This window comes from Lepisma saccharinum, chromosome 4 (genome assembly GCF_977018435.1).
Source record: "Lepisma saccharinum chromosome 4, izLepSacc3.1, whole genome shotgun sequence".
NCBI lineage: Eukaryota > Metazoa > Arthropoda > Insecta > Zygentoma > Lepismatidae > Lepisma > Lepisma saccharinum.
In genome coordinates, this window is record NC_139232.1 from 9,639,869 (window position 1) to 9,666,191 (window position 26,323).

General features: G+C 39.4%; 1 protein-coding gene across 2 annotated transcripts in view; it reads right to left on the reverse strand.

The window, feature by feature from the left end:
- Window positions 1-26,323, reverse strand: part of LOC145987091 (UDP-glucosyltransferase 2-like) — a 154,428-nt gene that overhangs the window by 50,602 nt on the left and 77,503 nt on the right. Inside the window, exons 1-2 of one of the 2 annotated variants that reach the window (XM_083121562.1) lie at window positions 21,307-21,419; window positions 19,512-20,337 (exon numbers count right to left, since the gene is read on the reverse strand). The exons of the other annotated variant lie outside the window; for it this stretch is intronic. Coding sequence (XP_082977688.1) covers window positions 19,512-20,337; window positions 21,307-21,308 — 828 coding nt within the window. The 5' untranslated portion in view covers window positions 21,309-21,419. Of the gene's footprint in view, window positions 1-19,511; window positions 20,338-21,306; window positions 21,420-26,323 lie in introns of those variants that run through there. 2 annotated transcript variants of the gene reach the window in all.

A 26,323-nucleotide genomic window follows, 5' to 3' on the forward strand; every position in this document is an offset into this window, starting at 1 on the left:
CTCTTGTCATCATGTGGGTCCAGGGCCACTTTTGTTACAATATTTGAAGTCAACAAGTGATTCTCACTCTGAATTCTATTTTCTGATGTTCTGATTGAACTCTGTGATTTGATGCAATTTTTGTAATCTTCAAATACAAGCTCTTTTTCAACAGTTACTCTGCCAATGCCCTTGGCCTTTTTGGCAACAGCACCACTACATGTTTCAAAACTATACATCTTGGCTCTTAACCCAGCAAATTCCACAATAACATCACCAAGTGTCTCATCTTTTAACTTGCCAGGCACCTTTTTGTTGTGGTGTTGTTGAATCTTTGTATGTTCACTGGTATCAAAATATTTAAACAATTCAGGCTGTGACATATCTTGATAAACATCTTCTGTTTGAATTTCAAGAATAAAACTATCCGTGTCCATGTACAATAATTTCACACGATCACCATAAAAAGGTTTCAGCACGTCATAATATAATATTAACATATGTAATTTGGACAATTCCAATATCACAGCCCCTACATAAATAGGTTTATCAAACTTGATCTTTGTTTTCATCATGTTGAAAAGTGCCATGTACTCATCATAAATTCTTCTGTAATTGAAGTTGGGCTTTGCAACGAATTTTTTGCTCCGGCTGGGGTCAGTAATTATTTTAACATCGGTATGTTTTCTGACATTTTCAATTGTTTTGCCATACACTGAATTCACCATCAATTTAAACAAGCCCTTATCAAATTGGCTCTTTGCAGATGTTCGAAGCTCCGTATTTGTATCAATGTATGGTTTCAACCATTCTGAGTGCCTGAACCTTAAGACTTTTCCAACTTTGGTCACTTGAACACCATGTTTCATCAGGAATTGGAGGTTTTTATAATATATGACATAACCCTGTTTTGGCTCCAGTGTCGTCATGAGCTTCTTCTGTTTAGAGCCAGGTGAATACTGAACCTCGGGAATTGGGGGCAGATCAGAAAATTTATTGTGTAAATCATCAGGAATTGTCAGATCAACCTCTAAGAAGAGTCCATACTCACTGTCATCAAAATTCTGAAGATCTTCAATATTGAAATCTTCGACCCACTCAAGCCCTGCATATGGCAATTTATCCATCATAGCGTGACCATAGAGGTTGTTTGCATCTCCATACAGTATATAATTTGATGGCCGTGTTGGATCATAATCAGGCATGTATTTGTTATTTGCTCTGGCATATCTCTGGGAACATTGCACCATCCCCCCTCTTATACATTCCTCCATAAACAGATACTTTTCTTGATCGTGGATCAGATCCAATGGCTTTTTGGTGTTGAAAAACATTGCAGCCCATGCTAGGCCCGGGGCACTGTAAAAATACACTGGGTCCAGTCCATAATTTTGCATAGAAGATTTTCTGAATGCCTGCAATATATCAGCTGAGAGGGTGACATCAAGTTTCAAATAAGCCATGTGGTAATCACCAAATGTCTTGCATTTTAAACTCTTCCACATCAACTGGGCATGGTGATAATCTTCATCAGTGATTCCAGATCCTCTGATTTTGCTGTAAAATGCTTCTTGTGGTGGCAGGGAACACTCATCAAATTTAGAAAAATCTGTAACATAGTCGTATGGATATACACCCTTCCGCCTAATTAATTTCAGCTCCTGATCTGGAAACGAGGCACGTGTGATTTTCAAGTCATCATCAGATAATTGATTTGCCAGTATATCCAGGCTAGCAGATAAAAATCTGTAAGAATCAAGAAATCTTATGTGAATAGGAACACCATCAACTTTAATTATCTTGCTAATAGATATATATTTTTCATCATTTTCAGCTAAAATGTTTAAATTCTGCTTCTCAAACCCCTCGTACTTGATCAGATGATGGAAATCATAATTGGATGCTCCGTGGCAAAATATGGGGACAAATCTTGGTCTCTTGATCTTAATATTACAGCTATTACACAGGGCCATTAAGAATTTACCATCTGTATGAGAATGGTGTTTCACCTTGATATTTGTATCTGAAAATTCACAATCACATACCGGGCATTTTTCTGCTTTGTTGAAATCTTCAATCTGTTCCTCTGTTAAAGGCAACATAGGCTTTGATATTAATAAGTTGTTAGATGCTATGTCACGGCACTCATTTTCTATTCTATGTGCAAATTCTTTGATGGCATTTGGTCCCTTGTATAAGTATGGTTCACTAGCTACACCATCCCGTACAATCACATAACAAAAGCTGGAAGGTTCATGTTGCTGGTATGGTGTACTTGATGATTCTTCTGGATCTGGGCTACAGAATGCAATAGGTTTGAGGTTCGATTCGAAATCACAGACAATATATGCTGGGTGTTCCAACAAGGCTTCAAATTTTTTGAATTCTGCTTTTTCACTTGGATTGGGCATCACCATATGAACAGGTTTATGGTTGCCACAGTATTTCAGATGCTCTTTTAACTTGTTTTTTGCAATTTCTGCATTTTTTTCACGAATCCCATTTACCATTTTTTGACCATCAAATACAGTCAAACATCTTCTGCACAACTTGAATATTGTATGAGTTTTGTCTAGTTGTTTTCTGACTAAAGCTTCAAGACTGTGTATCAGAGTGTAATGATATGTGCCATCCCCTTCAATTAAGAGCAGATCAATCGGAATTGCAGATTCATCATCAAGTGTACTGATTCTGAGAGGTTCTATCAAAGAATTGCCACGTCCAGTGGAACAAATAAATACATTAATAGATAATTGTTTGCCATTGATGTGCCTGGCCCTTTTTTCAAATTTATCAATATTCTGAACTGACATTGGATATTCTAAACCCTTCATTGCATCGTCAAAAATATGTTCATGCTGTTTGTAATAACTTATTCTCTCAGGATGCCTTGAAACTAGAAACAAAGCAGCTAATATGCACCACAGAAAACATTTCTGGTCGGTATTTTCTATATTAACCACGGCTCTTCTGTTTTTAATATTGGCAGGTAAAGGCAGATAAGTGGATCCTTGTAATGGAGTGAATTCAGAAATATTAACATAGAGCTTGTGTGATGAACCGCATAGGCTCCATCCGGACTCTTTTGCCGCAAATTCAGAGTGTTTGATGTTCAGTTGATTTATCAAGCTGCTTATTATTGTGTCTGAATTTGCGTTTGAATATACCGGTACAGTTTCTGTTAAGTGGGGCTGTGTAAATTTTGTGCCATTTGGTTTCTTATATTGTACAAACAATTTGAGGGATAGCTTATAAGAGCCATTTTGTGCATTAAGAATTGCCTGCAGATCAGAATTTATACTGTTCAAGAAATTCTCAATGCCGCATCTTAGCTCTGATACAAACTGGTAATCCCTAAGTTGGGCATTAAAACTGCTACGGGTAGGTGGTGCATAGCGTGGCTGTTTTGCTGCTCTGGCATTAAGAGGTGCTTCGTGCCTTCTTTTCAGACCAGATGTAGATGGTTGAGAGGGCAATGCAGATGACTGTGCAGAGCAAGTATCTTTATGTTTATATGTGAAATATTCCATGTTGTATTTTCTATTGCATTTGGGGCAAATTTTTGTGGGAGTTTTGTATTTGTCTGGATTACAAATTTTTTGATGCTTGGCCCAATTAGAGCTGGATATATTTTTATTGCACTGATTACAATATTTTTGATTCGGCATTTTTGTTGTTGTTTATTATATACAATTTCCTGGGTTTCAATTCAAAACTTTATACTGAATAAAAATATCAGTTGGGGTTCAGCACTGTACTTTGTGTGTGTGTATGTATATATGCGTGTATACACTTAATATTTTTGGCTTTGGTATTTATATACAATTTCTTGGGATTCAATTCAAAACTTTATGCTGGATCAGTTGGGGTTCAGCACTGTGCTTTGTGTGTGTGTGTATGCGTGTATGTGTATTAATAGTTTTGGCTTTGGTATTTATATACAATTTCTTGGGGTTCAAATTCAAAACTCTATGCTGGATCAGTTGAGTTCAGCACTGTGCTTTGTATGTATATGTATATATGACCTTACTTGGATTATTCCGCCAAATTATATGCTTCAAATCTCCTATACTTTGGTGGAGCAGTGGGTTCCACTGCCAATCCAGCAATGGTGAAGAATCTGCACTGTACCCTGGCTTTTATAGTTTTACAGAGCCAATAGAAACACTGTGGGGGTACATTCAGAAACATGAGCTATTCTCTAACATTTTTGCCGAAGTACTTTCTTCTGAATGTATCCCGTTTTTCTGCTGAGCGTACATGCAATCCCGACCGCAGCGCCTCCACGCTTAGGGGAGCGGAATTGTCTGGAACTAATTTGTAAAGGATCGCTGCTCCAAATATTGATCGACACGCCGGTGCTGGGCTCGAAATGAACTGATCGCTGTGCAGAAAGTATCGATCCCACCGCTTTGGGGCCGTCATGCGCACATATTGTTCAAGTATTGATTTTATACCCTCTCGGCGCATGATTTTATATATGAACAGATTACAATAAAGAAACTGAATATAACAAATGCAAAATATCCTAGTTTCTATTCAATCCTTTTATGTGAATTGAAGAAACCAACAATTCACATATCCCCATACCGCCATATGCTTGTCCTATTATTTCACTAATAGGCAATGTTCTCGAAGAGTCCTAATAGGCAATGTTCTCGAAGAGGCCTAATAGAACAAGATACAGCGGTATGAGAAATATGTGAATTGAAAATATTTTAGTAATATACGACGTCTAAGAAAAGGAATATTCAGCTCCAAAGTACTTTGTCTAATGCTTGCTACCATTTCCCTATTACTGGCAAAAGAAGTTAAAAATGTTGACATAATGAAAAAAATGGACTTGTTCCCAAGTATTCACCGAGTTCAGGCATTTGCACATAGATGGGTCTGTTGTCACGGAGCAATTCTAGAAGAATTACATTGTCTTAATATTAGATATGTAAATTGAGCCTGGTGGCCAATTGAACTTAAACCAGAAATAAATATGTATGTGTGTGTATGTGTATGTATGTATGTGTGTATGTGTGTGTGTATGTGTGTGGATGGCCAGTTTTAAGTGTGGCCACAAGAGGGGCATATTTTTAACAAATTTATGGATAACAATCACACAGAAGTGCCTTTTGTAAGTATAAACAAATCAATCTGAGAGGGTCATACTTTCTGAGGAAATTCCCGAGGGCATTTTCACAAAAATCTTAGATTAGACAAGATTCCACACTTGAACAAAAAGCTCATATGCTCATGTTAAGCTTGTTTTAAGTATAGCAAATCCAGTGAGGAGGGGTTCATACTTTCTCGGGTTTATAGTAGTATCAATACAACTACTCAAATAGGCAACAATCAAGCACAGTTTAAATACATTCAATTTCAGTTAACAATGTGAAAACATCTTAAAGAGAAAAGTGTCGCGAAAAAAGAAAACAAACATTCAATGATTTGCTGAGGAAATATATTTAACAACACCAGTAAAAGGACACAAAAAGGGTAGGAAAAGCGATTAAGAACACAAAAAAGGGGAAAATATATAAATGTCCCAGAAAAGGGAGGGAAGGGGAAAGGTTTATCAAAAAAGGGGAAAAAAGGTGCTGGAAAATTAGCTCCATTCTCACGTTGAGACAACATTTGTCACACTGAGTCCTTCCAGAGAGGTCTCACTTTCACTACGAAAAAAAGGTGCGCACCTAAAAATCCTAACTCTGGTAATCAGACAAAGGTCGGGTCGGGTGATTGACTTGGAAGGCGTATGTGGCATGAGTGTTGGAATGGTCAGGAGGTGTGATCAGTTGGCGAGAATACGAGAGAGAGTAAGGTGTGCGGATTGTGAGAGAGAAGCAAAGTGGAGAACGATTATTGGACGATGGTGTGTGATTGAATCGATGTCTGACTGGGAGGTCAGACAAGTGACATTTGAGAGGACAAGTGTAGGAACAATCTTCATCTATTTGTAAGGCAAGTAATATCCTTTTCTAAACCAATCCATATCGGTTCAGTCATGGAGAGTGTAAAACCCATATCTAACCTAAGTTAATTTCTATCGGCATTCCTTTAAATGTAACCTCTTGCATTTATCACATTTATGCCAAACGAGTGATAACCATCTGAGAGATGAATGAGAAATAACTACATCACCCAATTCAATCTAGAGGTTCTTGGTTCGATCCCAAACGCAGCATGGGAGTTGCGTTACGATACATTATTCTGAATGCTCATTCGCTACACAGATTTTTTTCAATTAATATGGTTCTGCATTAAATGAAACACAATACATTACAGATCAAGATCATGATTGCATTTGATAACAGCATGATATCTCAAATTTTCGAACTTAAAACTATTTCTGTTTTCAGCTAGAATAGTCTTATATTCAGAAAACACACGTTCCACTGCGCAAGATACAAGTAGACTGTATTTTAGGGCAACAAAGTCGGCACATCAAGTTCCAGATCATCTACACATTGTCCATTTGTATGCAGAATTTTGCAAACTTTCACCATTGTTGCATACCCACTGTTCTTTTTCAATAATGCATCCAATTTCTGTACATACACAGAATCTTCAACCTGGGAGAGGCCCTCTCTAACATCTTCTATAATTTTGATGCTTAGTAGTACAGTGGCACGGCTTCACCAACCGAAAATGGCGCTCGGTGGCGCTCGCAGTGTTGCCAACCTCTTACTTGAAAAAATCACCAAGGTTTTAGCTTGGTCTAACCTAACTTAAAGCAAGAAGCTGGCAATCTTGCTTGAGGCTGTTTTTGCAGTGTTGCCAACTTTTTACTCGAAAAAATCACCAAGGTTTTTTTTTGGTCTAACCTAACCTAAAGCAAGGAGCTGGCAATCTTGCTTGAGGCTTTTTTTTGCAGTGTTGCCAATTTTTTACTCGAAAAAATCACCAAAATAGTGGGGGTGCCCAGGTTCTGCGCCAGAAAATGGCGCTCGGTGAGGCTCGCAGCGTTGCCAACCCGGGCGAGGCGTAGCCTTTTACGGTGTATGTTAACCTCACCAGCGTTGCCAACTCGGGCGAGACGTAGCCTTTTACGGTGTATGTTAACCTCACAAGCAGCGTTGCCAACTCGTCGTAGCTTTTCACGGTGTATAATTTTTTTTGCTTTTTTTTTTTGTGTGAGTGTACGTGTTCGGGCGAGGCGTAGCCTTTCACGGTGTATGTTAACCTCACCAGCGTTGCCAACTCGTCGTAGCTTTTTATGGTGTATGTTAACCTCACCAGTGTTGCCAACTCACTCCACGAAAATTTCACCAACTGATATTTTGAAGCTTTTCACGGTGTATGTTAACCTCACCAGCGTTGCCAACTCACTCCACGAAAATTTCACCAACTGATATTTTGAAGCTTTTCACGGTGTATGTTAACCTCACCAGTGTTGCCAACTCGTCGTAGCCTTTTATGGTGTATGTTAACCTCACCAGTGTTGCCAACTCACTCCACGAAAATTTCACCAACTGATATTTTGAAGCCTTTTATGGTGTATGTTAACCTCACCAGCGTTGCCAACTCGTCGTAGCTTTTCACGGTGTATATTAACCTCACCAGTGTTTCCAACTCGTCGTAGCCTTTCACGGTGTATGTTAACCTCACAAGCAGTGTTGCCAACTCCTCACTCGAAAAAATCACCAAGGTTTTTTATTTGGTCTAACCTAACCTAAAGCAAGAAGCTGGCAATACTGCTTGAGGTCTTACAGTGCATAAAGCAATTTGCCAACCTACTGGTATTTTTGCCATAGCTTTTTACAAAAAAGAGAAAAAGGAGAAAAAGAGAGATAGGGAAGAGTAAAACAACCGACAGTGTTGCCAACTCCTCACTTGAAAAAAATCACCAAGGTTTTTGTTTTTGGGTCTAACCTAACCTAAAGCAAGGAGCTGGCAATTTTGCTTGAGGTTTTACAGTGCATAAAGCAATTTGCCAACCTACTGATATTTTTGCCATAGCTTTTTTACAAAAAAAAAAGAGAGAGAGAGGGAAGAGTTAAACAAGCGACAATGCTGCCAACACCTACCTACAGCTTTTTTTACTTGGCAAGGGTTTAGCCAATTTAGCAAGGAGTGCCGGCAACAAATATATACTGCCGTAAAAGAGAGAGGGATGGATGGATGGTAGCACAGTATGTGTGTGTGTGTATAATATGTAGCATTATTAACTAGAGTGCGTTGGCAACCCACCTGCAACTAAAAAATAGAGATGCTAAAATTGCTGTAAGATAAAGAGAGAGACTAAGCTGGTAACAGTGGTGGGCGAATACGCATTATTTCCAAGTTCTGGGCGCCAATGTATATCGCGACTTTTGCAAACCTCTTCGCGGGAACGATGTGCTGCACATGCATACGTGCGCGCTGGCGCCTCTTATTATTTTTCGTATTGTGAGGCAAACAAACAAATAAATAATTGTTGTTTTTAGGATGCCAGGCCCCTACAACCTCGCCAGGGTGCGTGGTGCCCAACCCAAAAAGGTTCTAATGGCTGCGGTTGTAGATAGCCGCACCTCTGTAGAGTTTCACGTGTTTTTTTTTTGTATGGTAGTGGTAGTGCTGGCAATAGTGGGTGGGTTAATTGTTGTTGTAATGGGCAATAAAATCTGAAGAAAATTCGTGTCTAGCAAAAATAAGCTAAATAGAATTACACATGCATACAATATTTATTGTGTTTTTTCTATCTACAATCATATTTTTCTTATATATTTTTTTTTAATTTTTTTTATAGAGTTGATTAAAGCATATATTTGAGGAAGGCAACACCACCCATATATAAATAAACATACCCCGAAAAAATGCGCTCCATGAAAAGTTGCCCTGTGTGCGAAAAAACTATATCAAGCGAACATTTTGCAAGACATTGTCGCACCTGCGCGCCAGGCAAGCATTTGGCTGCCACCGAATTATGTTCTGGATGCAATAAACATATTACAATTGCGTATGCCAAAAAGCATAAGCTTACTTGCCTAAGCAAAAATACATCTGGGGCCCAGCCTTCGACCTCCACCAAGAGGAAGGCGGAAGCAGCCTCCATCAATGCACCACTCGCCAAACGCGCCAAGCCTGCGATAAAAGCAGACCAGTCTGCTTTCCAGCGTTCGTTAGAGGACTTTCCTTTTATTTCGGAGGGCTCATGCGACGTGCGCAGCTTTTTAGAGAACGTGCAAGCGCAAATTATTTCCGTCCTCGGCGATGCGCTTGCAACGCACTCCACTAAATTCTACGCATCGCTACGTTGTCGGTACAAGAAGCCGTCTGATGAAATTTACAGCTTCTGCCACAACACCAAGGCGTAGACGTTGCATCTGGCGGATGTCGACAACCTCGAGGATATTTACAACAAGTTTGTCGAGGAGCTGGTGGCAAAGCAGGAGGAACATCAAGCCAAGGGCTCGGGTTACTCACCAAGAAACAACGTGAGAAGAAACGTTCTTGCTTGACGAAAGGACACGGAATGAAATTACTTCTCAGCACACCTCAATTGAGACGTTTGCAGCGTTCGCGGAAACAGCAAAAGATCGGAGGTTTCATATTCAGCATCCCGGCCATCCTGGCAGCATTGGGGGCCGTTGGAAGTTTGGCCGGCGGTAGCGCCGCCATCGCGAAAACCGTCATCGACTCGAAGAAGAACAAGGCAGAATTGGAAGAACAGAAACGTCACAACCTGGCTATGGAGAAGAAGGGGAAAGGTATAACCAAAAAACAAAAAAGCAACCTCGATGCTTTGAAGAAATATAAAAAAAAAGAAGAAGCCCTGTCCAACTTCGATATTGAATCTCTGATCGAACCGTTGGGAATAAAAAACTTCAGGGGTGTTTTCATGTCCGATTCTCTACCCTCTGCTGTGAAGAAAAAAGAGTATGGCGTGGTCAACCTGGACAGTTACAAAAATCCTGGTACACATTGGATATGCTACCTCAAAATTGACGATGACAAAGCATTTGTTTTCGATTCGTTCGGTGGCACACCGCCTGCCAGGTTGGTGAAGTATCTCAGTGTTGCCAACCTCTACTACAATGACAAACGCATCCAGGGTTTCACCGATGTTAACTGCGGCCACCTATGCCTTTCTGTTCTCGCATACATGTCTAAAATAAATAACCCGTCGGTGGAACATTTTCAGAAAGCATTGTGGAACCTGAAACACGATGGGCGTGTTCCATCTCACGAGCGAATCTTCGATCCTGAAACTCACGCTGCACGACGACATCGTCTATCCTAAATCCGTAGCTCTGCGTGCATTCTACAGCATGTACCTCATACCTAACGTCACGCAGCACAATAATAAAATTAGTGTCGGAAACGAACACATCGTCGTCACGCCAGGCCAATACAATCTTTCCACTTTGCAAGCTCAGTTACCCAAAGGCACGTACTTTTCTCAAAATTCGGTCACGCACAGAGTGGAAATCGTGTCGGCAACGGAGACCGTGGACCTGGGCACCATGGGAGAACTTTTAGGTTTCGAGAACGACACCAAACTCGAAGCTGGCATCAAACATACGGCAACCAACATTCCTAAATTTCTAGCTATAGAAACTCTAAACGTTCACTGCAACGTGGCGGAAGGCATGATCACGAAATCCTCGGACGGATTGTTAGGAAGTCACAAGCAGACAGGAATCATAGCCACATTCAAACCCAGTTCCGAATTCATGGAACCGATCATCTACACACCCTCTTCGCCGATCTATTTTCCAGTATGCCGCAACCGCATAGACGACATAGAGTTGGTGGTGACAAACGAGAAAGGAGACGTGGTGGATTTCGCAGGTGCCACTACGACGGCCATCGTGGAGATCAACATATAATAAATAACACGCATAGTAAAAATGGAGCAAATTGAAAGTTACGAATTGCAATCTTTCCCTCCCAACCGTCGCACGTTCGCCAATCTCAACGAAGCGAACAGGGAGATCGAATACGACGTGGACGTAGGCGATGGGTTCGTTCATCCTCACAGAGCAGACCTCTACCTTCAATTCGACGTGGTGAAGAAAGAAAGCGGAGACGCGTTTCCCGCAGCAGCAAATTTGATACTCGTGGACAACTTCGTGCCTCACCTATTCTCGCAGGTGGAGGTGAGGAAACACAACACCGTCATCGACAGAATAGACTATCCAGGCATCACGTCGACGGCAGTGGGAACATTGAAATTATCCAAAACAGACGCAACATACTATCAAGCAGGAGGATTCGAAGCAGGGATGAAAATATCGACGACAAGTCACACGGTGCTCTTTCCCATGCGTCTGCTGCCGGGATTCTTCTCGGACTACAAAGAGATCATGTGGAAGGGGGGATTGCGCGTCACGTTTCGAAGAGCGGCCAACGACAACGACGCCCTGATGCGATACACCAACTTGAACGCCGACGGCACGCCGATAGCCAACACATTACCTGAAGCAGCCAAGTGCGTCATCCGGAGCATGGAATTGAGAATGCCGATCGTGGAATACGAAACAAACTACGCCCTCAAGTACAAAGCGGAGATCTTGAAGAGTCCGCAGGTACTGATTCACTTTCACGGTTACCAGTGCGTGCAGAAGATGGCGTCGGGGAGTCACATGGAATTCGACGTGACGACACAGTTCAACAACATACAGTTCGACATGCCAGATTTCGTCGTAGTGCTCTTTCAAACCGGTCGCGATAACAACCAGGAAAAAAATTCCAGCAAATTCGACGACTGCAAGATCAAAAACATTTATCTCAAGAATGGACGCAACGAAGTCTTCCCGCGCGAGAATTACAACCTCGACATGACCAAAGACGATTACCTCAAACTTTACGAAGCTTACACCTCTTTCAAACGCGTGACCGAGGGAAACGTGGACATGTACTACACGCCCAGCGAATTCATAACCCACAGACCCATGTCCGTCATCAATACCACAAAGAGGAAGCAGGTGGTGGTCAACGATCGCACCAACATCAAGGTCGTCTGCGAGTTCAACAGCCCGTTGCCCGAGGACACCGTATGCAGTGTGATCCTGGTCGCCGAGAAGTCCTTCGTCCACGACGTGAAGAACGAGAGGGTCACAGAGCAGTTTTAACAAGTTTTTAATATTTTTTCTTGCACAATAAGAAATTTTTGTACTAGCACAATCAGTTTCAATGGCACAATACGAAAATTTCACTAGTTCAAAATCAGTTACAATATCAATTTCATCACTTATCAGTTACAATATCTTTTTTGCACTATAGCACAAAACAATCAGAAAATTTGCACAAAAATTTTGTTGTTGGTGTTTTTACACAAGAAAATTAACAATAAAATTTTTTTTTATCGTTTCAGATGCTGTCGAAACATCAAAAACACATACACACACACTAGAAAAAAGCATGCAACTTTATTTGTAACACACACACATACATTCTCCATCTTCATCAAGAAAATATTATAATAAACATAATTATTTTTATCTATATCTCACAATAAAACTCTATATCCAAAAATATTACAACATCAAATAACACTAGAGTCGTTAGTACACGTTGCATGCATTACGGAGGTCCTCTGTAGGGTTTCATGGAAGTTTGGGGGAAAAAAAACAAAACACGTGAAACCCTACAGAGGTGTGGTTATTTAGAGCCGCAGCCGTTAGAACCTTTTTTGGTTGGGCACCACGCACCCTGGCGGGGTTAGGGGCCAGGCATCCTAAAAACAACAATTATTTATTTGTTTGTTTGCGTCACAATACAGGTGCGCGCGCGCGCATATGCATGTGCAGCACATCGTTCCCGCGAAGAGGTTTACAAAAATCGCGATATGTCTCTCTCTCTTTTCATCTTACAGCAATGTTGGCATCTCTATCTTTTTTAGTTGCAGGTGGGTTGCCAACACACTCTAGTTAATAATGCTATATATTATACACGCACACACATACTATGTTGCCATCCATCCATCCATCCATCTCTCTTTTTACGGCAGTATATATTTGTTGCCGGCTCTATTGCCCAGTGTATGTATGTTACGTCAGTATATAAATTAGTTAAGCCTCAAGCAAAATAGCTTTTGCCAAGTAAGAAAAAAAAAAAGCTGTAGGTAGGTGTTGGCAACACTATCGGTTGTTTAACTTTTCCCTCTCTCTCTTCTCCCTTTTTTTTGTAAAAAAGCTATGGCAAAAGTAGCAGTAGGTTGGCAAATTGCTTTATGCACTGTAAAACCTCAAGCAAAATTGCCAGTTCCTTGTTTTAGGTTAGGTTAGACCCAAAAACAAAAAACCTTGGTGATTTTTTTCAAGTGAGGAGTTGGCAACACTGTCGGTTGTTTAACTCTTCCCTCTCTCTCTTTTTCTCCTTTTTCTTTTTTTTTGTAAAAAGCTATGGCAAAAATACCAGTAGGTTGGCAAATTGCTTTATGCACTGTAAAACCTCAAGCAGTATTGCCAGCTCCTTGCTTTAGGTTAGGTTAGACCAAATAAAAAACCTTGGTGATTTTTTCGAGTGAGGAGTTGGCAACACTGCTTGTGAGGTTAACATACACCGTGAAAGGCTACGACGAGTTGGAAACACTGGTGAGGTTAATATACACCGTGAAAAGCTACGACGAGTTGGCAACGCTGCTTGTGAGGTTAACATACACCATAAAAGGCTTCAAAAGATCAGTTGATGAAATTTTCGTGGAGTGAGTTGGCAACACTGGTGAGGTTAACATACACCATAAAAGGCTACGACGAGTTGGCAACACTGGTGAGGTTAATATACACCGTGAAAAGCTACGACGAGTTGGCAACGCTGCTTGTGAGGTTAACATACACCATAAAAGGCTTCAAAAGATCAGTTGATGAAATTTTCGTGGAGTGAGTTGGCAACACTGGTGAGGTTAACATACACCATAAAAGGCTACGACGAGTTGGCAACACTGGTGAGGTTAACATACACCGTGAAAAGCTTCAAAATATCAGTTGGTGAAATTTTCGTGGAGTGAGTTGGCAACGCTGGTGAGGTTAACATACACCGTGAAAAGCTTCAAAATATCAGTTGGTGAAATTTTCGTGGAGTGAGTTGGCAACACTGGTGAGGTTAACATACACCATAAAAGGCTACGACGAGTTGGCAACGCTGGTGAGGTTAACATACACCGTGAAAGGCTACGCCTCGCCCGAACACGTACACTCACACAAAAAAAAAGCAAAAAAAAAAATTATACACCGTGAAAAGCTACGACGAGTTGGCAACGCTGCTTGTGAGGTTAACATACACCGTAAAAGGCTACGTCTCGCCCGAGTTGGCAACGCTGGTGAGGTTAACATACACCGTAAAAGGCTACGCCTCGCCCGGGTTGGCAACGCTGCGAGCCTCACCGAGCGCCATTTTCTGGCGCAGAACCTGGGCACCCCCCACTATTTTGGTGATTTTTTCGAGTAAAAAATTGGCAACACTGCAAAAAAAAGCCTCAAGCAAGATTGCCAGCTCCTTGCTTTAGGTTAGGTTAGACCAAAAAAAAACCTTGGTGATTTTTTCGAGTAAAAAGTTGGCAACACTGCAAAAACAGCCTCAAGCAAGATTGCCAGCTTCTTGCTTTAAGTTAGGTTAGACCAAGCTAAAACCTTGGTGATTTTTTCAAGTAAGAGGTTGGCAACACTGCGAGCGCCACCGAGCGCCATTTTCGGTTGGTGAAGCCGTGCCACTGTACTACTATGCTTGTTTGAAGTTGTTGAAAGAAGAAAGACAGAGAAAAGATAAAAAAGGAGAAGAGAAGCTAGGAGAAGATAAATAAATACAGTATATGCTCGGTGTTGGTTGTGGGTACAAAAATATGCACAACATCAACTTATTTTCATACAAATATGCACCTGCATATGAAATATGCATTTTTAGTTAAAAATCCTTAAATATGCATTTGCATATACAATATGCAAAATGCATAATTATCCGAGCCCTAGTAATGACACTAAACTTCACAATTGTAGTCTCAACAGTATTCCATTTAGTTTCATTTAGACTTGTTCCAAAATGGTTTGTTAAATTTGCACACCGGAGTGCAAAAACTGAGTTCATATACCGACGCGGATCTTACTCGTATCAACGCGCGGTTTGCACTGTTTTATCCGCTACTCACATCAACCGTCCCCCAGAAAGAAACGTTAACAGGTTTTACTGCCTTTTTCCCCCCAGCGAGGGCGGGCCAATTTTGTAGGGGTTCGTCAAGATCGGTTACAAGTTAAGATTTTAAAATTATAGCAAATTGGACTAGTAAGAAATGGAGCCGTAGCTGCCAAGGTGGTTGTCATTGTCACCTTAGGCATTAATTTGCTAGTTTATAAATGTAGCAAATTAATTTGTGTATACATGTTTATAAATATATATAAATGAAATAATTTATTAATGATATTAATTAATTAATTTATAATTGACATATTTCACGTATATATATATATATATATATATATATATATATATAATCAAGGTTTCGTGCTTGGGCACCCCCTCAAAAAAATCCTGGGTACGGGGCTGATTCAGACTACACTTTCATGAACGTTATTTCTGTTTAAATGCGTGTATGTAACTTTAAAATGCTACTTACACAATTTAGCTGTGAATTGCTAATTATGGCAGTTTCGGTGTACAGTCCATAATAATAATGCGTGGATACATGCTACTTTGTCAGGTCTCGTCGCCTTACAATATGCTTCCGGTCATCGGTGTCTTGGATTTTTACTTGCAAAATACGGCAACCCTAGCTAAAGATTGTCTTATTCTCTTTTACAATTACAAATTGGACATCTCTCATTTTTCTTATTTTCTGTTACAATGGATCTGAGCGTATCAAGAAATTTACTAAGAGACACTGGCTCGACGAGTGCCTCATTACTTTACGGCGAACAAGACTTCAGCGGAATGAATTATATTAAATGATTCCTATAGATTTTTATCGTGATTCATGCTCTGTGCTATTCATCCAAATTAGTAAGATTTTGTTCAAAAACATATTTCTCAACTTTTCTGTTCAGAAAGAAAAAAAATGGGTGCATGCGAAGAATTTCCTTATTAACTGCTGTTCTCTGACAACGCTTGGGTGTACTATTATGAACAATGTTATTTATTTCTTTCTTTAATCGTAGACAGTAAGTAGTACGTTTGAAAAAAAATCCTCAGGTGTAGCGATAGAAATGTGGGAAAACCTGAACTTTAGTTATTAATAACCTGAAAATTATTTTGATATTAGCTTCCTTTACTCTCATTGGCTGATATAATGAAGAATAATTTGCCGGAACACGATATGTAATAAAGAATATAAAAAAAATATTACTTAAATTTTTTAGTACAATTTGTATGCAAGGTAAGTGGTCTAAAAGATGGGAAGAGCTACATAAGCTATCTGTTCATAATGTTAGAATCATTGCCGAGTATCATCCTGTTCTGATTTTTTGTAGATAACTGTAAAATTAATGAGAGAGGTAAACTTACTTTACAGGATGGCCACACCTCTTCGGAGAAAAGTAATCTGAGGGATTTATTTCAACGTGTAAAATTTTGCATTAAAATATAAATTCCAAAAATGACGAATCAAGGAGAGAGATACGGCTCCAATACAACACTGTGATGTCAAATCGAAATAAATATCTTTATAATCTGATGCACTTTCAGAAAACCAAGCAGTTTAGTAAACCGAATTCAGGTGTTTGTCAGGAGTCCCGGGATCGAACAAAAATATTAGAATGATAGCTTGATATAACTTTGAGCCGGCCCGTGGCGGAATGGTTAGCAAATCGCGCTACTACGCCAGGGGTCCCGGGCTCGAATCCCGGCCTGGGCATGGATGTTTGTGAGTGTCCATTCATTAATTTTATCATAACATCACTCATCCCCATCTTCGCAATTTAGCCAAAGTGGCACAAGAAGCTATGTAAAATAAAGCAAATCAATCAATCAATCATGTATTTGTCCACAGACCCGCACACAAAAAAAGCTCAGGACTCTAGGAAAATAAATGGCATGTCATTAGTAGAAGAAAGTCGATTTTTTTAATGCCAGGAAAGAAATCCCCACAATCACCACAAACCACAACGAAACTATATGTAACATAATGGTGATATATAACATGGCACGTACAGTGTACCCACTGGAATAAATGGGTACACGATTCGTGTTCTGGACTCTCAACGATGAACTGCATTTCTACATTTGTAGTGTGTGTAAATAAATGACCATTCAATCTTTACAGATATTTCCAAGCTGCAACAGTTGCTTAGATATTTTGATATCCATGTCGAGATTTCGTTTACTTAACTCAAGATCTGATATATTATATATGTATAAAATGATTGTGTCTCTAATTAAAGATTCTTTTATCAGAGAACTTACCATTCTACTGTGCTGTCGTTGAAACATGTTATTTCTCAATTTTGGAAATAACTGTTCGACTTGGGTTCCCTGTTGTGCAATTAGGAGACTAGTTGATGAAACCGAGCCATTTACAAGCGTTTCGAATTGTTTTTATACTTCCGATTGCATTAAAAATTTTCAGAAATGAATGTGAAGTAAGATAAAAGATCCCTTGACAATCTAATATATCAAAATCTTAACGCAGGTCCCGGAAGTTGAGGACCGAAAAAATATGAGAAAAATACCCTTCAAAATACCGTTAAAATTGGAGAAAAGGACCGAAAAAATAAGAAAAAAAACCTGCAAAATATGTTGTTTCTCTGATCAAATTTCTTCGCATGTTCCAGTCTGTTCTCAGGCATCACATGCTTTCAAAACACATACATTGACCAACATTAATCAAAAATGTATAAAAGATAAACGTTTTTTCTCGTAAGACGTACTTGAAGAAAGTTTTCGAAAACACGCTGTTTAATTTTAATGAAAGTTACATACCTTACTCCGCATTGCAGTATACCAGCAAGGTCATCATCAGGTGCTCTGGTGTGAACGACCGACGATTCTCCAACAGAACACTTGGAGAAACTTCTCTCTACATCTGCCGATGTCAAGGGAAGGTTTTCATGGAATCGTTTTCCTGCAGAAACTTTTGTTTCACACAGTTTACAGAATAGAATTTTTCCATCAGTTGAAAACACACCGTCTCCGAAATCGGATACAACTTGTCGTAAGAAACATGACTTCAATGGTTTAACCTTAGGCATCTTGAAGAGCATTGAAATAAGTGGCCTTGTAGAACTGTCTCCCTGCTAACTCTCCCACTAACATGGCTGCCAAAGAGCAAGGAATAAATTCTTACAGTTGGCACTCTCCGTTGCCTGCTCCGCGCCTAGTATTGCCAACATAGGCGCCGACTCCATGGGCCTTGAGGGGGGGGGGGGGCTCGAGCCCCCCAAATAATTTTGCTTAAGACAATCTAATGTATTATTTTGCTTATCTTGTAAAGTTTACTCTGAATTGTGCCACATGAACTTAACTTTAAATACACATTTGAAATGTTCTAGACCATCAACTTTGGGGGGCTGAGACCGCTAAACCATCAACTTTGGGGAGGCTATGATCAGAGACAGCAAAAGACATGACTTATTACTATATACTAAGTATATAGTAATACGAGATCATTGATTTTTATTTTATGAAAACTATGTAAATAGAAGGTAATTAGAGGTACTCAATGTTATGCATATGACTTTATGTTCATTACTGCAAAGTATGTAATGTATGAAACGAAAATATTAATGTTTATAATATTCAAAATAAGATTTTATGGTTTATGAATCGCTATGAATGTTGGTAATGCTATTGAGTGAAGTTCCAATTACGATTTTGGACGGTTCCGGTACTCGAACCCGCGATAAGTACTCGTAATAATTATAGTGTACTAAGGAATAATGTAATATGGTAGGAAAGAAGGTGGATCGGGATGCCAGACAGAAGACTGCCTCGAAATGTGAACTCTTCACAGGTTGACGACAAAGGAATTTAGGGAATGTGCGATGAAGGTCAAATGACGTCAGAACGTCAGAACAAAGAAAGAACCCGATTGACCAATCAGAAAACACGTCGGTAGATTTTGAGAACCGGTTTCTCCACTGTTAACCAGAACGCAAGAACAGAGGAAAGGTATGCAACGGAAGGGATTGAACCAGACAACAAAGGGGAATGAGCGGTCAAGGTCAAATCAACTGCGCATCGCTTGTTGAACCGGTTTCCGCCGCCAATTAATATTCCGTTCAGGCTTGCCCCCAGGGAACTGAATGCTGTAGCAACGTTTTAGGATAGAGCGTTGCGTGTTAGAATATACAAAATGAGAAACGAGAATTTTGTGACATCGCAATTTTAATATAAACCTTATTCAACTGATTGATTGATAGATTTGGTTTATTTTGCATTGGTTTTACATCACTTTTGGCTAATCGCGAAGATACAGTCATAAAGAACAACCAAGTCCAGGCCGGAATTAAACCTCAGAACCCCAGGTACACCTTACTCAAGTTTGGCAGCAGCCTCGTCTACATTACTGCGTTATAACTTATCAGACAGAAATAAGTTTTACTTTAAATTTCCAGTTGCCTATTCCATTACAACCCGAGTCTTTTAAGAATTTTTCATTCTATTAAAATCGGATAAAATTCACTGATACATACCTCAGGCAGTGGTAGAGGCTCCCTGCAATGCACTCCTCCAACATGAATCGTCCTCGAAAACTTGGGGCGAATTGAACTGGTGCTGATCTCTGAGTTGACTAAAATCAGGCTGACATTCTTCATCACATCCTCAACACGTGGCACTTCAGTTTCGAAGTATTGCCTCAGAAGGGAATCGATGGTTGGTAAGCACAGCCAATGCCAATGGAGATTATACACAGCTGTGTACAGAGTGTTGACTGTTCTTTGAAAGAGAGTCATTCTCTCTGCATGTGGAAGGAATAAGTTGGGGTTGTATGAGTGGGAGAAGTAGTCGCCGGTGAGGGTGTTATGGTAAGGCCACAATGAAGGGACAAGAGACACGTACGGGACATTTTGATTGTGAAGAAGACCAAATGAGCACTCCATGCCGAAACTTGAGCTAATAACGAGATCGTACGTGTCATCAATTATGGGGATTATTTTTGATTTCATGTGAAATAGTTCCTTGCAAATATTCACAAGGAAGTAATTATTAATGATAATGGATTCATACAGTAGTCTTCTTTTTTGTCTTGTAAGCAATGGATCAGGAAATAGTTTCTCTCTTTTCTTGGATAATGCCTCTAGTGTCACTTCCTTAATGTTGGGATGTGTTTTCTTAAATGGCATAATGTTTATCATAACAATTTGGTGATCTTTCTCAGCCAAAGCTGTAATTATGGGTTCATACATATTGAAATGGCTTTGTGTAGTCGAAGGCATTAACACAAGTATTTTTTCTGACGTGCAAATCATCAGGACGTGTGATAATACCAGGAAGAATATCGTCATATGCATCCAAACCCTGCAAAAGGCAGTATAAGAAATGGTATCAAATTGGTCTTTGTCATAAAATTATTTTCCGCACCATGAAAAGAGAGTTATGAAAAATTGAACAAACACTTATTACAAATTGACTGGTTTCCATACTTAAATTGGAAATTACTTCAATGAATTCTTTATTTCAAGCCCATTTTACTCAAAATTATTCTACTCTATAAGATTACAAAACTGTCCACAATTTACATATCAAAGTACTGTTGTAAAGAATAAAAAGGAAGCTTTAAAATATGAGCCATTTTTCTTTCTAATTGTACTTTTGATTTATTTTAACTAGGTTTTATGCTCTTGTTATTTCATCGCGAAGATCAAGATTAATTGTGAATTCACGCAACATAGAAATGAACATACGCGATGTCCATGTCTTATTCAAGATTCAAACTTACAATCTCTGGCCAAGTAGCAAGGTATTTCAACCATTCCACCAAATGGAGAATTATGCAAATACAGAAATATGCCTACTCATCTTCGAATGGAATTATTGGACTTACGCTAAGTATATAATGTACTGTAATATGAATAATACATTTTTAAGATATAAAAATCCAAAAAGAAAGAAATAAACAATCCAATTCCATTTATTTTACACCCAAAATTTCAGAAATTTTACGTACAGGTTGTCTGACGTAGGAATTGCAAGTGTACATGGGATACATATTGTCACAAAAGTAAAAGCGGAATTAAATTCATGTTTCGTGTAACGAAAAACGATATACTAATTTCGATATAATAATAAACACAAAACCGACCACAGTGAAACGTTTTAAAGAGATGAACGAGGTTTCAAACCATCGAATATGAAGTAATAAGATAAAATTTAGTTTTAGAATTGGATTCTGGCAAGTTGATGATATTAGGAAAATTAAATTATTGTATGTCATTTAAGAATTGAAATTAAACCAAATATGAAGCTGAATTAGATGCTGCTACTTACATTCTTCTTCATTTCCTGCTACTGTCGATTAATATAAAGCCTCAACCTTCAATAAGTATAACATATACACACCTTATCAGAACTTTTCAAACTCACTTGGAAGACAATAAATCGTCAAACCCAGTAAACTAGTTATGCATGTTGTTTTTCACAAAGCGGAAAGAATGCGATATTCTATCTGTGCCACAGAGTACATGTTAACGTTGATGCAACTTTATCGGAGAGAGTTATGAGCAATGTCAAAATAATTATCATGCCAAATGCGTTCTATTATTCCTTGGCCTGGTTACGTTCTTGATATAAACAGTAGTGGTCAAGGTTGACAATGGTTTCCTTCAATTACTACTTGATCGTTCTTCCCCAAGGCAATTAAATAGTCATAATTTCATTGGTATTGTCGATATGGTAATTTTTATGTAACATTCACAATAAACTGTTGAATGTTTTCTTGCACTTAAAGTTTCTCTGTAATATTAAAAATTATATTCACCATTAGCGTGACTGAATGTACTTCCTGAATAACATTATAATGAGCAATGTAGGTGAAATATTGCCCTGAATAAAAAAAAATATATTTAAAAACAGCATCAGAATCAGAATTATGTGATTAACTCTGTGGGAATTACAGGGAAAATGACACTTATGTCTACGAAATGTCTAAAACCGCACAAGAACAGGATAGAAATATCAAATATTTATAGTTTTGAGTTTCAGAAACGGAAACGTATACTGCAGTAAAAAAAATACTTTATTGATTTTAATTTTTTTATGTCCAGTTAAATTAGAAGTTTGATGACACTCCATTGGTGTTCATGAATTAGAAATATTCGATATATACATTGCTTGATCTAAGGTTGGAATTTTTCTGGCCGTGTTCCCGCATAAAGCTGCTCTTTGTGCTCACCCTGCCTCAAATCAATGTATACCCCAGGGCAACCCTTTGGGGTAAATGCGGCCGGAGGGGTTCAGAATTGTTTAAAACACCCCCATCTGCCGCGTGTAAATAGCCAGCAACATCACTCTGAAGAAAGAGCCATAATGTAGCTATACAATTTGTTTACTACATATTTCACGAAAATATTCTAATGTTAGCTTCATATAACTCTGACCTGGCCCCCGTGGTGCAGTGGTTAGCACATTGTGCTACGGCGCCAGGGATCCCGGGTTCGAATCCCGGCCTGGACATGGATGTTTATGAGTGCCCATTCATCAATTTCATCATATCATCAATCATCCCCATCTTCGCAAATTAGCTAAAAGTGGTACAAAAGGCGAAGTAAAATAAAGCAAATCAATAAAATGATATAACTCTGGATTGGAACAACACAATCAGCAAACTAACAAAATATACCTGTTTTAAAGCACGCTGGAACGAGCACAGGCCTGCTGCGAGTCACTCTGCCAGTGAAGGTCACTGAACGAAGGGGTGGGTGCTTGCCAGGTGAAAGCGCCTAATCTCTGCTCAAGGAAACACGGAAATCTTCGTTACGTTTTTTTTTTCACCAGATTAATGGTGAACAGTTACAGGAACGAAAGGAGTTTACATTGAAATTAAATTTCATGATGTTTGAAAGAAATCATACCGATATGTAAATCTCTGAACTTATGTTAACGTTTCATTGGCATGTGAAAGCGGAAAGTTAGAGATCCTTCTTCCTTACGATTTGTAAACAACCGAAGAGTGTGGTGAACGTGAAACTACTTATTGATCGCAACAACGATACATATTCCAGTCATTACAGATATACATCGCAGAAGACGTATTTATCAGATAAAAATTGTCTCTAGCCAAGAAACCTATTACATCACAGGAAGTGGTTTTTAAGGGAATTCTACCACGTGTCCAACGTAAACAATATTCAGCTTGATTCCAAGCTTCTCTTTAGGTTATTTTGCGTCGCATTTTTACCTCTTGCGAAATCGCCATGATGAAGATGATGGGTAATGATACGAATGCAATGATACATCTAAGCCTCAAAAAGTTTCGAACCTAGATTGTTTGGCTTTGTACAGAAAGGTTAATCGGGACTGCACCTACAGTGTAAGGTGGAAATGGAACCACTATGAGCCTCCACCGGGTATCGAACCCGGCACTACTTGATTACCACTGCGGTATTACTACGCCATAGGGAAGGCTAAGATAAAGACTGATTGATTGGTTTGTTTTTTAAGCCCACTTTATTCACGGTGAGGCTAATTGGGACTATACCTACAGTTGGGACCGAACCACTATGTGCCTCCACCGGGTATCGAACCCGGGACCCCTTGATTACAAGACGACAACGCTACAACTGCGGCATCGGAGAGGCCCTCTGAGATAAAGAGGGCGCACACACACACAGGATATCGGCCGTGGTTCTATATCAAAATATAACATGTATGAATTATGTAAAGAAAAATTTGAGCCTATTCACATCCTTACGGAACTTGGAAGAAGGTCCACGTAGAGATTAGAAAGTTCTTTTCCGACAAATTCGGGGCGTATAGTAAATTAAAAAGCAAAGTGCTACCTTGTGCTTTGCACCAAGCCATGATGGCGTGTAGGCGTTGTGGAGTTAAGGTCTCACACTTTCTTGATCATGGCCGAATGTGGGGATTATGTGATCAGCACCACGCCCCTGGCCGCCTTTACCCCACTGAGTTTCCTCCAGGTACAATCAACAGCAAATGAATTAGAAGAAAAAAGATTTTCTCGACTAAAAATGGGTTGGCAATGCTGCGAACACCGAGGCATTTGTGATAAGATGCTTGAGGAGCCTCAAGGAAAGTTTTCTCAACGCACAACTTCAGTACCGAAGGTCATGTCGATTGGCAACTTTCGGGAGCATGTTGTCTGTCTACCTCTACACAGTTCTCCCCAAATGCCTGTTTGAAAATGATCTGGTGTTTACCTTTTTTTGCCAACGTAGTTCTGACATTGCAGTAACGTTACAATTTTTTTTTCTTATTTTGCTTTGTTTTTACCATGACACATTTATAATATGTCGCAACTATGAGGATGGATGATAATTACATTAAATTGATAAGGAAACACTGCAGAGATAGAACTCCATGCTGAGACCAGGCCTCGAACTCGGAAGCAAGAGCGGGGAAGTTTAGTCACATCGTTCTAACTCTCGGCCACGAGTTAGCTTATAATTATTTGTAATTGCTAAGGAGTATTTCATCGTATATTCATACCTAATATCTGTTTCTGGACACTTAATTTATGAGCGGTATTAGATCCAAAATGTGTTCGTCGGGGAGAATCCGCTTTTTGTTTGACGGGGCGTTTGGGGAGGCACATCTCGTTCATATCCGAGAAACAATTAGAGTAAAAATTGACATGTGTGAAAGTTTAAGAAATGTGTGAATGACGGGGATACTACCGAATAGGTGTATTCCTTTTTTTAAAAAAAATACCGGCCTGGGCATTGTTTTTTGTGTGCTTTTATCATATCATGACGCATCCTCATCGTCGTGATTCTTTAACCAGATGTGTTCACCCTCGTGAGGGCAGACCACACCCTCACCCTCCGGAAGACTTGTGAGGTTGAGGGCGGTGGAGGGTGAGGGCTACTGCGATCTCGGAGGGTGAGGGAGTTTGATTCCAAATGAACACCTCTGCTTTCAACACGTCTAGTATCCGCATATTCTGCAACAATGCAACTTGCGATCAGTAACTAACTGTCACAAACTTTGACTAAGTATTTTTTTCAATCCACGTTTTGCATAGAAAAGCTAATCGGGACTTGACATACGTTGTCAAGTGAGATCCGAACCACTATGTGCTTCCACCGGGTATGGAACCCCGGACCGAAAGAAGTAAATAAAAAAACGTGGCTATACAGCCCTGGAAGGGCCTTGGCCTATCTCCCGGCTGCCAGTCTCCCTCCCACAATGAAAGAAGTAAATAGATGAATAAATAGTTCAAAATTGAAATTATATATAGCCTACACAAGTATTGCTTTCAGTTATCTTCACATGCTCTAGAGCAAATTATGGATCTGCATTACAGGGAAGATTCACGAAGACCCACACTCATTTGATATGCAATGATTGAGATGGAAATTTCTGTGAGGTGGATGCTGGATCGATCCTTGAAAACAGGTCGGGGGAGGGGATGTTTAGTGTATTGTTTCGCATAATTTGTAGGTAATTACAAGATATCTGAGATACAAAAGTAAGTAAGTAATATCCTTAGGTATAAAATACAAATCTATCATATTCAAAATTGACGATATCACGTGTATCATCAGAAAACCAACATACCAAATTTTGGAAAGTAGGAGCTAGTAAGTAAAATATATTTAAAGTTCATGATTTATATTTGATAGAAATTCTATTAAGATGTCAAACCTGAAGCCCATAGTCAAGTTGTATGATGAAAGGATAGAGGATAAGCTTCAATCAAACTTAGTACACGCTCACAAACAAAAATGGCGACTGAGTGACCTAGAGCAACGCAAAGCAAAGCAAGCACTCGATAATTGGAAGAAACAATGAGTTACAAGGGCGAAAAAAATGTATTTGCTTTTCCAAACTCGACTTTAGTTTGCCTGTTCCAAACTGAAATGCCATATTTTGAGACCATTGTGTCACATGCTAAATTAATGCAGCCTTGTAAAAGTCAGAGTTCAAAGAAAATAAATATATTGTCTCTAGGGAAAACAGAAAGAAAGAAAGGACACACTCATTCAAACAAACAAAAAATAAACTTGATTTTCAATGTTTCAAATAATGTTGACGTGTGTTCAGTAATGAATCTACCAGCCATTGTTGTCGATTTCCTCACGTAATCTTCTGGGCATAGATTCAACAAGTCTATGACAAATACGTGGCCTGTTCTGTATACGTCATACAGATAGCCACGTAATTGTTCTCTTGTTCTTTCATAGCCAGGTTGCCATTCTCTCACCATAATGGACCAAACGTCTTGAATTGGATTGAGGTCTGGTGGTTTTGCTGGCCATTCGAATGGCTGAATGTCATAGTGATGTGCAAGCCATTGTTTCGTTCTCTTGGACGTATGGATACT